At 35.7% G+C, this 14,261-nt stretch overlaps 1 protein-coding gene across 6 annotated transcripts in view; it reads right to left on the bottom strand.

Annotated features, from left to right (window-relative positions):
* CTNNA3 (catenin alpha 3) overlaps nucleotides 1–14,261 on the bottom strand; it is a 1,674,060-nt gene that overhangs the window by 1,614,552 nt on the left and 45,247 nt on the right. For all 6 annotated transcript variants that reach the window (XM_072756138.1, XM_072756135.1, XM_072756140.1 and 3 more), the window contains exon 2: nucleotides 10,148–10,251. In XM_072756138.1, the coding sequence (XP_072612239.1) occupies nucleotides 10,148–10,251 (104 nt within the window). The remainder of the gene's footprint in view (nucleotides 1–10,147; nucleotides 10,252–14,261) is intronic.

Consider the following 14,261-nt stretch of genomic DNA (forward strand, 5'->3'; position numbering starts at 1 on the left):
GCCTGTGTTCTCCTCTAGGATTTTGATGGATTCCTGTCTCATATTTAAATCTTTCATCCATTATGAGTTTATTTTTGTATATGGTGTCAAGAAAATAGTCCAGTTTCATTCTCCTACCTGTGGCTGTCCAATTTCTCAACACCATTTTTTGAAGAGACTGTCTTTTCCAAGGATATTCTTTCCTGTTTTGTCAAAGATTAGTTGAGGGTACACTTCTGGGTTCTCTATTCTGTTCCATTGGTCTGTGTGTCTGGTTTTGTGCCAGTATCATACAGTCTTGATGATTACAGCTTGAAATATAGCCTGAAGTCCAGAATTGTGATGTCAGCTTTGGTTTTCCTTTTCAGCTTTCTTCTGGCTATTCAGGGTCTTTCCTGGTTCCATACAAATTCTAGGATTATTAATTCTAGCTCTGTGAAAAAAGTTGATGGTATTTTGATAGGAATTGCATTGAATGTGTAGATTGCTTTGGGTAGTATAGACATTTTAACAATATTTGTTCTTGTAATCCATGATCATGGAACATTTTCCATTTCTTTGTGACTTCCTCAATTACTTTCATAAGTTCTATAGTTTGCAGAGTACAGATCCTTTACCTCTTGGGTTAGGTTTATTCCTAGGTATCTTATGGCTTTTGGTGCAATTGCAAATAGGATTCATTCCTTGATTTCTCTTTCTTCTGTCTCATTGTTACTGTATAGAAATGCAACTGATCTCTGTGTATTGATTTTATATCCTGCAACTTTGCTGAATTCTGTATGAGTTCTAACAATTTTGGGGTGGAGCATTTAGGTTTTCCATATAGAGTATCATGTCATCTGCAAAGAATTTTGACTTATTCTTAGTCAATTTGGATGTCTTTTATTTCTTTATCTTGTCTGATTGCTGAGGCTAGGACTTCTAGTACTATGTTGAACAAGAGAGGTGAGAATGAACATCCCTGTCATGTTCCTGACCTTAGGGGAAAAGATCTCAGTTTTTCCCCATTGAAAATTCTATTCACTGGGAGCTTTTCATATATGGCTTTTATGATATTGAGGTATGCTCCCTCTATCCCTACTCTGCAGGAGAGTTTTAATCAAGAAAGGATGTTGTACTTTGTCAAATGCTTTTTTGGCATCAATTGAGAGGATCATATGGTTCTTGCCCTTTCTTCTATTAATGTGATGTATCACACTGATTAATTCGTGGATGTTAAACCACACTTGCAGCCAAGGAATAAATCCCACTTGACTGAAGTGAATAATCCTTTTAAATGTACTGCTAGATCCTTTTAGCTAGTATCTTGGTGAGAATTTTGGCATCCATGCTCATCAGGGATACTGGTCTGTAGTTCTCCATTTTAGTGAGGTCTTTGGTTTGGGGATCAAGGTAATGCTAACATCATAGAATGAGTTTGGAAGTTTTCCTTCCATTTCTGTTTTTTGAAACAGCTTCAGAACATTCCTTAAATGTTAGATAGACTTCTCCTGAGAAGTCATCTGGTCCTGGACTCTTGTTTGTTGGGAGATTCTTGATTACTGCTCCAATTTCTTTGCTGGTTAAGGATCTGTTCAATGTTTCTATTTCCTCCTGTTTCTGTTATGGTAGTTTATATGTTTTTAGGAATGCATTAATTTCTTCCAGATTGCCTAATTTTTTGGCATATAGTTTCTCATAGTATGTTCTTATAATTGTTTGTATTTCTTTTGTGTTGGTTGTGATCTCCCCTCTTTCATTTATGATTTTATTTATTTGGGTCCTTTTCTCTTTTCTTTTCGATAAGTCTGGCTAGGGGTTTATCAATCTTATTAATTATTTCAAAGATCTAGCTCCTAGGTTTGTTTTTTTTTTTTTTATCTGTTCTGTTCTTTGGCTTCTATTTCATTGATTTCTGCTCTAATCTTCATTAATCTTCTTCTCCTTCTGGGTTTAAGCTTTACTTGCTGTTCATTCTCCAGCTCCTTAAGCTGTAAGTTTAGATTGTATATTTGAGACTTTTTGTGTTTCTTGAGAAAGGCTTGTATTGCTATGTACTTCCATCTTAAGACTGCCTTTGCTTCATTCCAAGGGTTCTGCACTGTTGTCTCCTGGTTAACCCATTCATTCTTTTGTATGATTCTATTTAACCTCCATGCATTTGTGTTCCTTCCAAATTTTCTCTCGTGACTGAATTCAGGTTTTAAAGCATGTGGTCTGAGAACATACAGGGAAGGAGCCCAATCTTCTGGTACTAGTTGAAACCTGATTTGTGACCCAGTTTGTGATCTATTCTGGAGAATGTCCCATGTGTATTGGAGAAGAATGCATATTCTGTTGCTTTACGATAAAATGCCCTGAATACACCTGTGAAATCCATCTGGTCCAGTGTCATTCAAAGCCCTTGTTTCCTTATTGATCTCTGCTTATATGATCTGTCCATTGTTGTGAGTGGGATGTGAAAGTCCCTAACTATTATTGTTTTATTATCAATGTGTTTTTTAATTGTTATTAATTAGTTTATATAATTGGATGCCCTGTGTTAGGGGCTTAAATATTTATAATTGTGATATCTTGTTGGATATACCCTTTTCTTATGATATAATGTCACCCTTCATCTCTAGTACAGTCTTTAATTTGAAATCTAATTTGTCTGATATAAGGATGGCTACCCAGCTTTCTTTTGATGTACATTAGCATGACAAATAGGTCTCTATGCCCTTACTTTTTTTAAAGATTTATTTATCTATTCATGAGAGACACACAGAGAGAGAGAGGTAGATACCTAGGCAGAGGGAGAAATAGGCTCCTTGCAGGGAGCCCAATACAGGACTCAATCCCAGATCCTGGGATCATGCCCTGAGCCAAAGGTAGACACTCAAACACTAAGCCACCCAGGTGTCCCCATGCCCTTACTTTCTATCTAGAGGTGCCTTTGCATCTAAAATGAGTATCTTGGGTCATCTGGGTGGCTCAGTCAATTAAGTGTCTGCCTTCAGCTCAGGTCCCAATCCCAGACTCTTAGGATCAAGCCCCACATCAAGCTCCCTGCTCTGCGAGGGGCCTGCTTCCCCCTTTCTCTCTGCCTGCTGCTCCCCCTGCTTGTGTTCTCTCTCTGTCAAATGAATAAGTAAAATCATTAAAAACAAATAAAATAAATAAAATAAAATAAAATGCATCTCTTGTAGACAGCATTTGACAAGTCTTGTTTTTTATCCAATCTGATACCCTGTGTCTTTTGATTGGAGGATTTAGTCCATTTATATTTAGAATAATTATTGAAAGATTAATTTAGTGCCATTGTATTACCTGTAGAGTCACTGTTTCTGTATATTGTCTCTGTTACTTTCTGGTCTTTGTTACTTTTGGGCTCTTTGCTTAAAGGATCCCCTTTAATATTTCTTGCAGGGCTGATTTAGTGATCACAAATTCTTTTTGTTTCAGTTTGTCCTGGAAGCTCTTTATCTCTCCTTCTATTCTGAATGATAAATCTTGCTGGATAAAGTATTCTTGGCTGCATATTTTTCTCATTTAGTACATTGAATATATTATCCCAGTCCTTTCTGGCCTGCCAGGTCTCTGCACAGGTTGGCTGCCAGCCTTATGTTTCTACCCTTGTAGGTTAAGGACTTTTTTCCTGTACTGCTTTCAGGATTTTCTCTTTATACATCAGGGTGTTGGCCTATTTTTATTGATTTTCAGAGGAGTTCTCTGTGCCTCTTGGACTTGAATGCCTTTTCCTTCCCCAGGTGAGGGTAGTTCTCAGCTATAATTTATTCAGATAATCCTTCTACCCCCTCTCTCTTTCTCCTTCCTCTTCCTCTGGGACCTCAATTTTTCTAATATTGTTTCACTTTATGGTATTGCTGATCTCTTGAATCCTCCCCTCATGATCCAGTAGTTGTTTATCTTTCTTTTCCTCAGCTTCCTTATTTTCCATCATTTCATCTTCACTTCATCTATCACTGACTCTTCTGTCTCATTTATCTTAGCAGTTAGAGCCTCCATTTTTTACTGCATCTCAGAATTCAATTTTTTTTATTTTGACCTGATTATATTTTAGTTCTTTTATTTTTCCACTAAGGGATTCTCTAGTGTCTTCTATGTCTTTTTCAAGCCCAGCTAGTATCTTTATAATCATTATTTTGAATTCAAGTTCCAACATCTTACTTATATCCATATTTATTTGATCCCTGGCTGTGAGTTCTGCCTCTTGTTCTCTTTTTAGGGGTGAGCTCTTCCATCTTGTCATTATGTCTAGAAAAGATTAGATGAAAGACAGAGAAAATACAAATATAGCAACAATGACACCAGGAAAATATACACCACACAAACTAGAAGAGAAGAGAAACCAAAAAGAAAAAATACTAAGAATAAAATCAAACAAGAAGTAGAATAGAACAGAATAAACTGGATCCAGAGTGTGTTTTGGTCTGTTTGTTAGAAGAAATTAGATTCCAAAATGGACAAGAATATGAATATATATATATTCATATATTCATATATATTGTTATATATATAACAAAATTGCAGTTGAATACAATGAAATGAAGTCAAAGATGAAATATATACATATATATAAACTGTAAGTATAAAAATGAAAATTAAAAAAGACTTTAAAAAATAATTGATAAGAAAATAGTTGAAAAAGATAAGAATATAAAACTGAAGGACTAATGAATAGTAGTTATACCAGAAAAATATATACTAGTAATCAGAAGAGAGCAGAAACAAAACAGAAAAGAAAAGGGGGTAAAATGGGAATAAAATGAGAATAGATCAGACAAGAAGTTGAAGAGAACAGAACAGTAAACTAGATCCTGGGTGTATCTGGTCTGCATGTTAGAAGAAACTAGAATAGGTCTCCCAAAATAGGTCAGAAAGAAAAAAAAAAAATATATATATATATATATATATACACACATATATATACATATATATAAATAGAGCTGAATACAATGAAAGGAAGCCAAAAATGAAATCTATATAAACCATAACTGAAAAATTGAAAATAAAAAAGGCTTTTAAAAAATTGATAAAATAAGAAAACAGCTAAGAAGGATAATAAAATATAAAACCGAAGGACTAAAGAATACTAAGAAAAAAACACAAATGCTATATACTTCTTTCCCTAAGAGCTGCAGTTTTATAGTTCGGTATAAGTAAACTTGGTATTTGCTGAAGTTCCTGCTGGTCTTCTGGGGGAGGGGCCTGTTACACAGATTCTCAGGTGTCTTTGCCCAGAGGGAAATTGTACTGCCCTTGACAGGCTGGGATCAGGGGGTAGGGGGGCAGCTGCTGAAAATGGCTACACCTCAATCTCTAGCCCAGAAGGTTAAGTTCCTGTTCCTCACCTTTCAGTGAGCCCTCACAGAAAAGTGGTCAATCACTCTTGTTTCCTTGGTTTCCATCTGCACTCTTGTCACCCAGCCTGAGACCCAAGAACTCCACCTGGATTCAAGTCTCCAAACTTTATGGACTCTTACAGCCAGCACCTATGAGGCTCCCCCTAGGGTAGGGAGGGGATGTCTCCCTCTTCTGCCTCTTGCTGGGCCCCTACTCAGAGAATGTTAGTCCCCAATAGTGCAGTGGTTCTCAGTTTATGGCAACACCCAGCAGAAAGCCAGTGCCTGGTCTCTGTTTGCAACTGGCTTCCCTGCTGCAATGCCTGGGAACTCTGTTGCACTCAGGCCCCTCTATTATTTTTGTGACCCCGGGGATCCTGAGACCACACTGTCCCACCTGGGATTCCACCTTGCTTTGCCTCCTGAATGCCTTTCAGGTAAACTTCTAAAAGTTCTAATTTCATGTTCTGCTGCTTATAAGTCTTTCTGGTACTGAGCTTACAGAGGCTCCCTCCCCCAAGGTTTATTTCCAATGTATTGCCTCAGATCAATGTCTCCTCACCTCCTACCTTGCAAAAAGTGGTTGCTTTTTTATTTATAGGATTGTAATAATTCTTTCCTAAGATCTCCAGCTGATTCTGTAGGTTTTCAGAATGATTTGATAACTATCTATCTAGTTGATTTCCAGGGACCAGATGAAAATAGAATCCCCTCTTCTTCCACCATTTTGGAGGGTCTCCTGATTAGCAAATCTTAAGTGACCAATTCTAATGTTCTATTGTTACGGGACAAATAAGGATTATGCAGTCACATAAACGTACTAGCTTTTACAAGCCATCATCAAAATGAAGGCCATTTCCCTATTCACACCTGGGAATTGCACAGGAACAAAATCTTAAATGACTTGTGAGAATTCTTTTTAAAATTTCACAAAAAAACTTGGTGATACATATGAAAAAGTATGACAATTCTCATATCTTGGTCACTTATTTTTGCATTTAGTAACTAATCCTAGGGAAACAATTCAAAATGATGACAAAAATTTATATACAGATATGTTCAGCACAGCCTTATTTATAACAGTAAAAAGGTGGGATCCCTGGGTGGCGCAGAGGTTTAGCGCCTGCCTTTGGCCCAGGGCGCGATCCTGGCGTCCCGGGCTCTAGTCCCACTTCGGGCTCTCGGCATGGAGCCTGCTTCTCCCTCTGCCTGTGACACACTCTGCCTCTCTCTCTCTCTATGTCTATCATAAATAAATAAATAAATCTTTAAAAAAAAAAAAAACAGTAAAAAGGAGAAACAACTTGAATGTCGAAAAATGGGAGGTTACTTTAACAAACTATGATACAGCAATATGATAGATAATTAAATAGCAATTTTATTAAATTATGCTTACAAAGAATGGAAAAGTTGTCAAAATATCATTTTAAATAGAATCGTGAGATAAAAACATATATGTATAAGTATTTTTCCACCTTTGTTCATATATACTCTGTATATATAAGATATATATTATATATAACATCTATTCTTTATATGTAGTTTACATATATTCTCTGTATACATATATATTATATATTATATATATTCTTTAATATTATAAAGTTCTAAGAATAATAAAAATCACCCATAATTTTACTGTACTGTAAGTAAATACAGCAAAACATTAATGTTCATCTTTTGGTGTTAAAATTATGAGTGGTTTTTATTCTCTTTTTTGCTTGTGGTTTTGTTTTACTTTCCATTTTTTTCAGTGAACTTAATCAGAAAAATAATAAATATATTTTTTGTTTCTTTTTGACATGAGAGCATTCAGTAAGTGGCTGAGATAGGGATTTTAATGAAGTTTTCATGTATCAATTTCATACCAGATATTAGTGCTGTTAAGACTGCCAAAGTACATGATTAAGCTTTCAAGTGAAGCATTTGTTTTGTCTTCCCAGTAGCAAATATCTACTATGTGTGTACTAAGTGAAAACATGTACAAAGACTATTCTGAGTTACTCCCTTCCCCATGACCCACCCCACAAATAATATAAGCAGAACACTGTTAAAGTGTCAGAGGTAAAATCCGTGCAGTTTCTCACTCAAATAACCTTTGAGTGCTTCAAAGCCTTAGAAAAAGGGTAATCTAACAATCTCATTTACAAATACACCTAAAAGAAAAAAATACATATGAATAAACTTAATCAGAAAGGTGAAAGAACTCTACCTCAAAACTTATAAAACACTGATGAAGGAAATTGAAGAGGACCCAACAAATGGAAAGATATCCCATGCTCATAGAATACTACCAATACTACCCAAAACAACCTACAGGTTTAATGAAATCCCTATCAAAATACCAGCAACATGTTTCACATCTAAAATAAATAATCCCGGGGGCGAGGCGCAGGCCGTGGGCCCCAGCGGGCTCCTATTAAAAAATAAATAAATAAATAAATAAATAAATAAATAAACCCAAAATTGGTATAAAACCACAGAAGGCCCCAAATAGTCCAAGCAATCTTGAAAAAGAACAAAACTAGACGCATCATAATACCAGATTTCAAGATAAAGTACAACAGTAATCCAAACAGTATGGTACCGACACAAAAACAGACACCTAAAACAATGGAACAGAGTAGAATTCAGAAATAAACCCGCACTTATTAATGGTCAATTAATCTATGACAAAGGAGGCAAGAATATACAATGGGGAAAAGACAGTCTCTTTAACAAATGGTGCTGGGAAAACTGGACAGCTACATGCAAAATAATGATCTTTGACCACTTTCTTACACCACACAAAAATAAACTCAAAATGGATTAAAGACCTAAATATGAGGTCTTAAGCCATAAAATTCCTAGAAGAAAATTCAGCCAGTAATTTCTTCTACATTAGCTGTAGAAATATTTTTCTAGATATGTCTCCTAAGGCAATGGACTCGAAAGCAAAATTAAACTATTGGGACAGTGCCAAAATAAAAAGCTTTTGCAAAGCAAAGAACACCATCAACAAAACAAAAAGGCAAACTACTGAATGGGAGAAGATATTTGCAAATTATATATCCAATAAAGGGTTACTATCTAAAATGTATAGAGATCTTATACAACTCAACACCAAAAAAAAAAAATCCAATTATAAAATGGGTAGAGGATATGAATAGACATTTTCCCAAAGAAGACAGACAGACGGCCAATAGACATATGAAAAGATGCTCAATATCACTCATTATCAAGGAAATGCAAATCAAAACCACAACGAGATAATACCTTACACCTCTCTGAATGGCTAAAATCAAAAACACAAAAGACAACAAGTGTTGGCAAGAATGTAGAGAAAAAGGAACCTTCATGCACTGTTAGTGGGAATGCAAACTGGTGCAGCCACTGTGAAAGACAGTATGAAGGTTCCTCAAAAAATTAAAAATAGGATTACCATATGATCCAGGAATTCCACTACTAGATATTTACCCAAAAAATACAAAAACAGTAATTCAAAAAATATATGCACCCCCATATTTATTGCAGCATCAATCTGCATTAGCCAAATTATGGAAACAGCCCAAATGTCCATCAATAGATGTATGGATAAAGAAGATATATATATGTATGAATACATGTGTATACATATATATATGATGGACTATTAGCCATTTAAAAAGAATGAAATCTTGCCATTTGCAACAACATGGATGGACTTAGAGGATATAATGCTAAGTGAAATATGTCCAGTCAGAGAAAGACAAGTTACATATGATTTCACTTAAATGTAGAATTTAAGAAACAAAACAAATGAATGAACAAACAAAAAACCAGACATATAAATTCAGAGAATAAACTGGTGGTTGCCAGAGGGAACATGGTGGGGGATGGGGCGAAATAGATAAAGGGAATTAAGAGTACACTTATCTCGATGAGCACTGAGAAATGTACAGAATTGTTGAATCATATTGTATACCTGAAACTAATGTAACATTGTATAATTATAGTTGAATAAAAGAAAATAAGTTAATTTTTCTTAGGAGGTATAATGTGTGGTAAACTTCCTAAAGGAAAGTTCCTTTACAAATTTTAGGTTAAGGACAAATATTTAAATCTATAGCATAATATAAGTTTTTTCAAGCTCTGCTTTAAGAACTCCAAAAAATAAAATCCGGACTTGCATAATAAGTCAGAAAATCATGATGTATATCATAAAAGGATTACTGACTTTATGAAAGACTTCATCACACAGTGTCTTAAAGAGCTGTTTTTCTCATACATTTTGGTGTTTTAAAAATAATTTCCTATTTGACAAATGAGCCACCATGTGCCTTGGGACGAGTCATTGAAATTCTCTAGGCTCAATTTCCTCATCTATTATAAAGATGGTTTTAACCATGCTGCCTACTTCACTCAGTTTTCATGACTATAAAACAAGAGATTTCATATAAAGTTACTTTGAAAGTTGTATGTATATATTTTTATGCTGTTACTTTTTTTAAGATTTTATTTATTTATTTGAGAGACAGAGCACAAGTGGAAGGGAGGGAGAGAGACAAGTAGACTCCACACTGAGCATGGACCCCCATAGGGCTCAATCTCACAACCCCTAGAAATGATGACCTGAGCCAAAATCGAGAATTGGATGCTTAACCAACTGAGCTACCCAGTGACACCATGGCTATTGCTTTTAAAATAGAATCAGAGGGGAGAAGGGGTACTTTCCAAAATATTTTATTATTACTAAATGTATACTCTTTATATTTGAACAGCATTTTAAAAAGCAATTTTAGATGACATATTCACTCTATAAAGATCAAATCTTCCCTTGATTTGCTATCTATTTTTCCCATTTTTCATTTCCATGGTCTTAATACCTGGATTATGAGTGGCTCCAGTAGCTTCTCTACAGTAAATGTTTGGACCTGCAGATCCTGAGGATCAATATTCAGTGTGATTGGTGTTTCAGCTGACATGCTGCCTGTGCACAAAAACAAAAAGACACTTATTAATAAAATACTTTCTAAAGGGAAGCGCTAATGAAAATTATGGAGTGCATGAAATTTGTATTCAGCACCTCTTCCTGATATCAACTGTAACCCTCAGAGGATCGGAGTGACAAGTCTACCAACAGAGAAATGAAATATTCCCTAGGTGTTTTCCAAGCTCGTGTGGTCTAGGCTTAGATCCTCTAACAAAGTAATCTATGTTAGTATGTTCATAACTAAAATAATAACCCAGGGTGGGTTTGCATCTGTTCAGGAGTCTTAAGTAAAAAAAACAGCCAAGTTGGTGAGACATAACTTACAGCATGCAAGTCCTCTGACTTCTAAGAAATCATAGCACTGAGGCAGCCAGCGCTCATATTTTGCTTGTTCTTATTAATCATAACTCAGATGAGGAGCCAAGTAGGACTTTGGAAAACGTGATACATCTCTATTTGTTTGGGGAACTGCTTGAGTGTTTTGATTGAAGAAGAAAGCTAGGGGCAATTTACTTTCCTATACAGAAAATAGACTAATTTAAATTGTCATGGTTATTATAAAAAGAGAGAAGAGATTGCTATACAGGCAAGACAAAATAAGAAAAGAATGACTAGCCATCTTTAAGGTATTACCATTAATCTTAAAATCAGTGAGATTTTTACATAAGAATACACAAATAATTCAAATGACCATTTGTGGCATTTATATCATAATTCAAATTAACAAATTGGCCATAAAAACTATCGCCCATCAAGCCCACAAATGTGTACTAACTTATTCACAGTCAAGCATTTACTAAAGGCCCACAGAGATAAGCAGTAAGAAACATGTATCACTTACATGCAACTTAGTCTGTTAAAAAAATTTAAAGTCTATAGAAATATGTGTTATTATCATTGCAAAAACCTTCCTACTTAGATATTACCTATTTTTTTTTAAGATTTTAGTTATTTGTTCATGAGAGACAGAGAGAGAGAGAGAGAGGCAGAGACACAGGCAGAGGGAGAAGCAGGCTCCATGCAGGGAGCTCCATGTGAGACGCAGTCCCAGGACCCTGGACTCATGACCTGAGCCAAAGGCAGACACTCAACCACTGAGCCACCCAGGCACCCTGACATTACCCACTTTCTTCTATAGTTTCCTATACTTGCAGGTAAGAGAACATAAGATTCTTCCCCCCAGAAAATATTCAGATATTCCCTATGGCACCCATGGAAACTAAAACAAAAATAATTAGGGAGTACTTCAGTAGTCCCCCCTTATCTACATGTTTTCCTTTCTGTGGCTTCAGTTACCCACAGTCAATCGTGATCCAGTCCAGAAACAGATGATTTTTCTTCTACCTTATCATCAGAAAGCAAAAAGAAGCTCATGCTACATCACAACGCCTGGGTTATTTACCTCACTTCATTTCATCTCAAGATAAAGATGGAGTCCAAGGAGATATTTTGAAGAGATCATATCACATAATATCTATTACAGTATATTGTTATCATTGTTTTATTTTATTATCGGTTATTGTTATGAACCTCTTGCCATACCTACTTTATACATTAAACATTATCACAAGTATAAATGAGGGAAAAGGGAAAAAAGAAAGCAAAGAATAAGTACACATTTTCATGGTGCTTCTCTTCTGCAGAATCAATCTGTTCAATACTCCTTTCAATCCCAGTGATTCTAGGAGAGAGGATTTTTCTTTTTTCTATACCCCTGCCTCCAACCCCAAGGGATATCAGAGTCTCAGGGTAGGGCCCATATTCCCTCCCAAACATTCCCCCTGAGAGTCTATTCCCATTGTCCTCCTAGACTTTTTCAACACCCATTGGCCTAGTTCCATAAAATCAGCATCTCTTGGCTCATCAACCTCCCCTACTCTAGTGGATCCTTCCATAGATCCATAAATATGTTATTGTGTGTATTCCAAAAATAATCATGATCACCATGTGTATGTGGAAGTGGAAAGATCAGTGCTTCACCAAAGCCTTTCCACACTGTACACTTGACACGCATGCAGAGAGAGAGACATACACATGAAACCATCCTATAACTAAAAAATCATCCTCATTAACTCTTATTTTGGTGAACTCTAATTCTTAGATTAATAATAAATTTGTTTATTTGGGTTTTTTTGAGGGAGGTTTTTTTGAGGGAGGCAGAGAGAGGGAGGGGCAGAAAGAATCCTAAGCAGCCTCCATACCCAGCACAGAGCCCAACACAGAGCTCAATCTCATGACCCTGATCATGATCTGTGCTGAAATCAAGAGCTGGACATTTAACCAGCTAAGTCACCCAGGCACTCCCATAATTTTTTTTTAAACAGAGGCAAATTATATACCAATTCTTAATTGTGCAGGGAGGGGGAATGTCAATGCCCTGAATCCCCGCATTGTTCAAGGGTCAACTGTACTATAAATGTCGAGAATTTTATATAAAACCCACTAGCACTTTTGACTTCAGAGACAGAGTATGCTTTCTGAAATGTAACACATTTCTACACACAACCCAAAAGTCCTGTTCAGGGCCTCTTTGCCCCCTTCCAGACTATCCTGTGTGTCCTGTTTTTAGTCTGTCCTTAATTCTACCACAAGCCACTCATACAAAGTGCCTACAATTCCTTTCATTTTTAAAGACATTTTTGCCTTGGAAAAAAAAATATTCAAATTGTACTAAGTGAAAAAATATTGCTTGAATTTCTTTTCAAATGGAAGTATAAATTACTCTTATTCTGAATATATATAAAAATATATGAAGTATTCTGAAATATGCTTCAAGTAAAAAATGTTCCTGTTGAAAGAAATAGCTTTAACTAAGGGTACTCATTTAAAATAAAGCATATCTGGGTACCTGGGTGGCTCAGTGGTTGAGTGTCTGCCTTTGGCTCAGGGTGTGATCCTGAGATCCCAGGATGGAGTCCCGCATCAGGTTCCCTGCAGGGAGCCTGCTTCTCCCTCTGCCTATGTCTCTGCCTCTCTCTGTGTCTCTCATGAATAAATAAATAAAATCTTTAAAAAAAAATAAAATGAAATGAAATGTAAGAAAATAAAATAAAGCATATCAGAGGGGAGGTGGATGAGATGATGGGTAAAATAGGTAAAGAGGATTAAGAGTACACTTACTGTGATGAGCACTGAGCAATGTTTACAATTCTTGAATCACTATACTGTACACTTAAAACTAATATAACACGGTATGTTAACTATACTGGAACTAAAATTTAAAACTTAATTTTTTAAAAATCACGCGTTTTAATCTCCAGTTTTTACATGTAAGGAACCTGGGATCAAGAGAATTTGGGTGAATTGTCTAAGGTGATACAGCTTATTAATCATTAAGAAGAGAAATCTGCTTATAAATGATCAATTGCTCCTATTCTGCTGCATAATGAATCAGTAAGAATAGTGCTTCCCATCACCCCCCTCTAAGCCCCCAGCACCTGGCAAAACCCCAACCCAGGCACAAATATCCTTTTATGCGAATAAAACATAGATATGAAAGCATAACTATTATGCATTCTAACCACCCATGTATAAATATGGTTGACATTCTTTTAAAAAAATCATAGTTTTAAAACACATATATATGAATAAGATACAAAGCCCTATGATTTACACCTTTATTATCTTGTTTCTCTTCCCTTTTCACTGGTTTTATTTCCTTCCTAAAAGTAGAAACATAATCTCTTTTCTCAGCTACTGATCTTAAATATAGAAGTTATGTTTCAAGAAAGGCTCCATCACTATTGCCAAATGGTTTCTCTCAAATGCATTTCTAGGATTGAAATGTCTTGTTTTAGATTGGCTTGGTTATGGTTTTGGTTTTAGCTTTTTCCAATCATTTCACCTACCACTTTGATTCCCTCGAACAGAAGCAAATCTAAGTTGACAAATAGGATATTCCCATGGTGACCCTTCTGCATAGCTCAGAGCCAATATATATAATAAAATATGTCCTTCAGTCTCCATAACCATACAGTTCTATCAAATGAGTACTCACAAAGGAGTTC

The sequence above is a fragment of the Vulpes vulpes genome, chromosome 4 (assembly GCF_048418805.1).
Source record: "Vulpes vulpes isolate BD-2025 chromosome 4, VulVul3, whole genome shotgun sequence".
NCBI lineage: Eukaryota > Metazoa > Chordata > Mammalia > Carnivora > Canidae > Vulpes > Vulpes vulpes.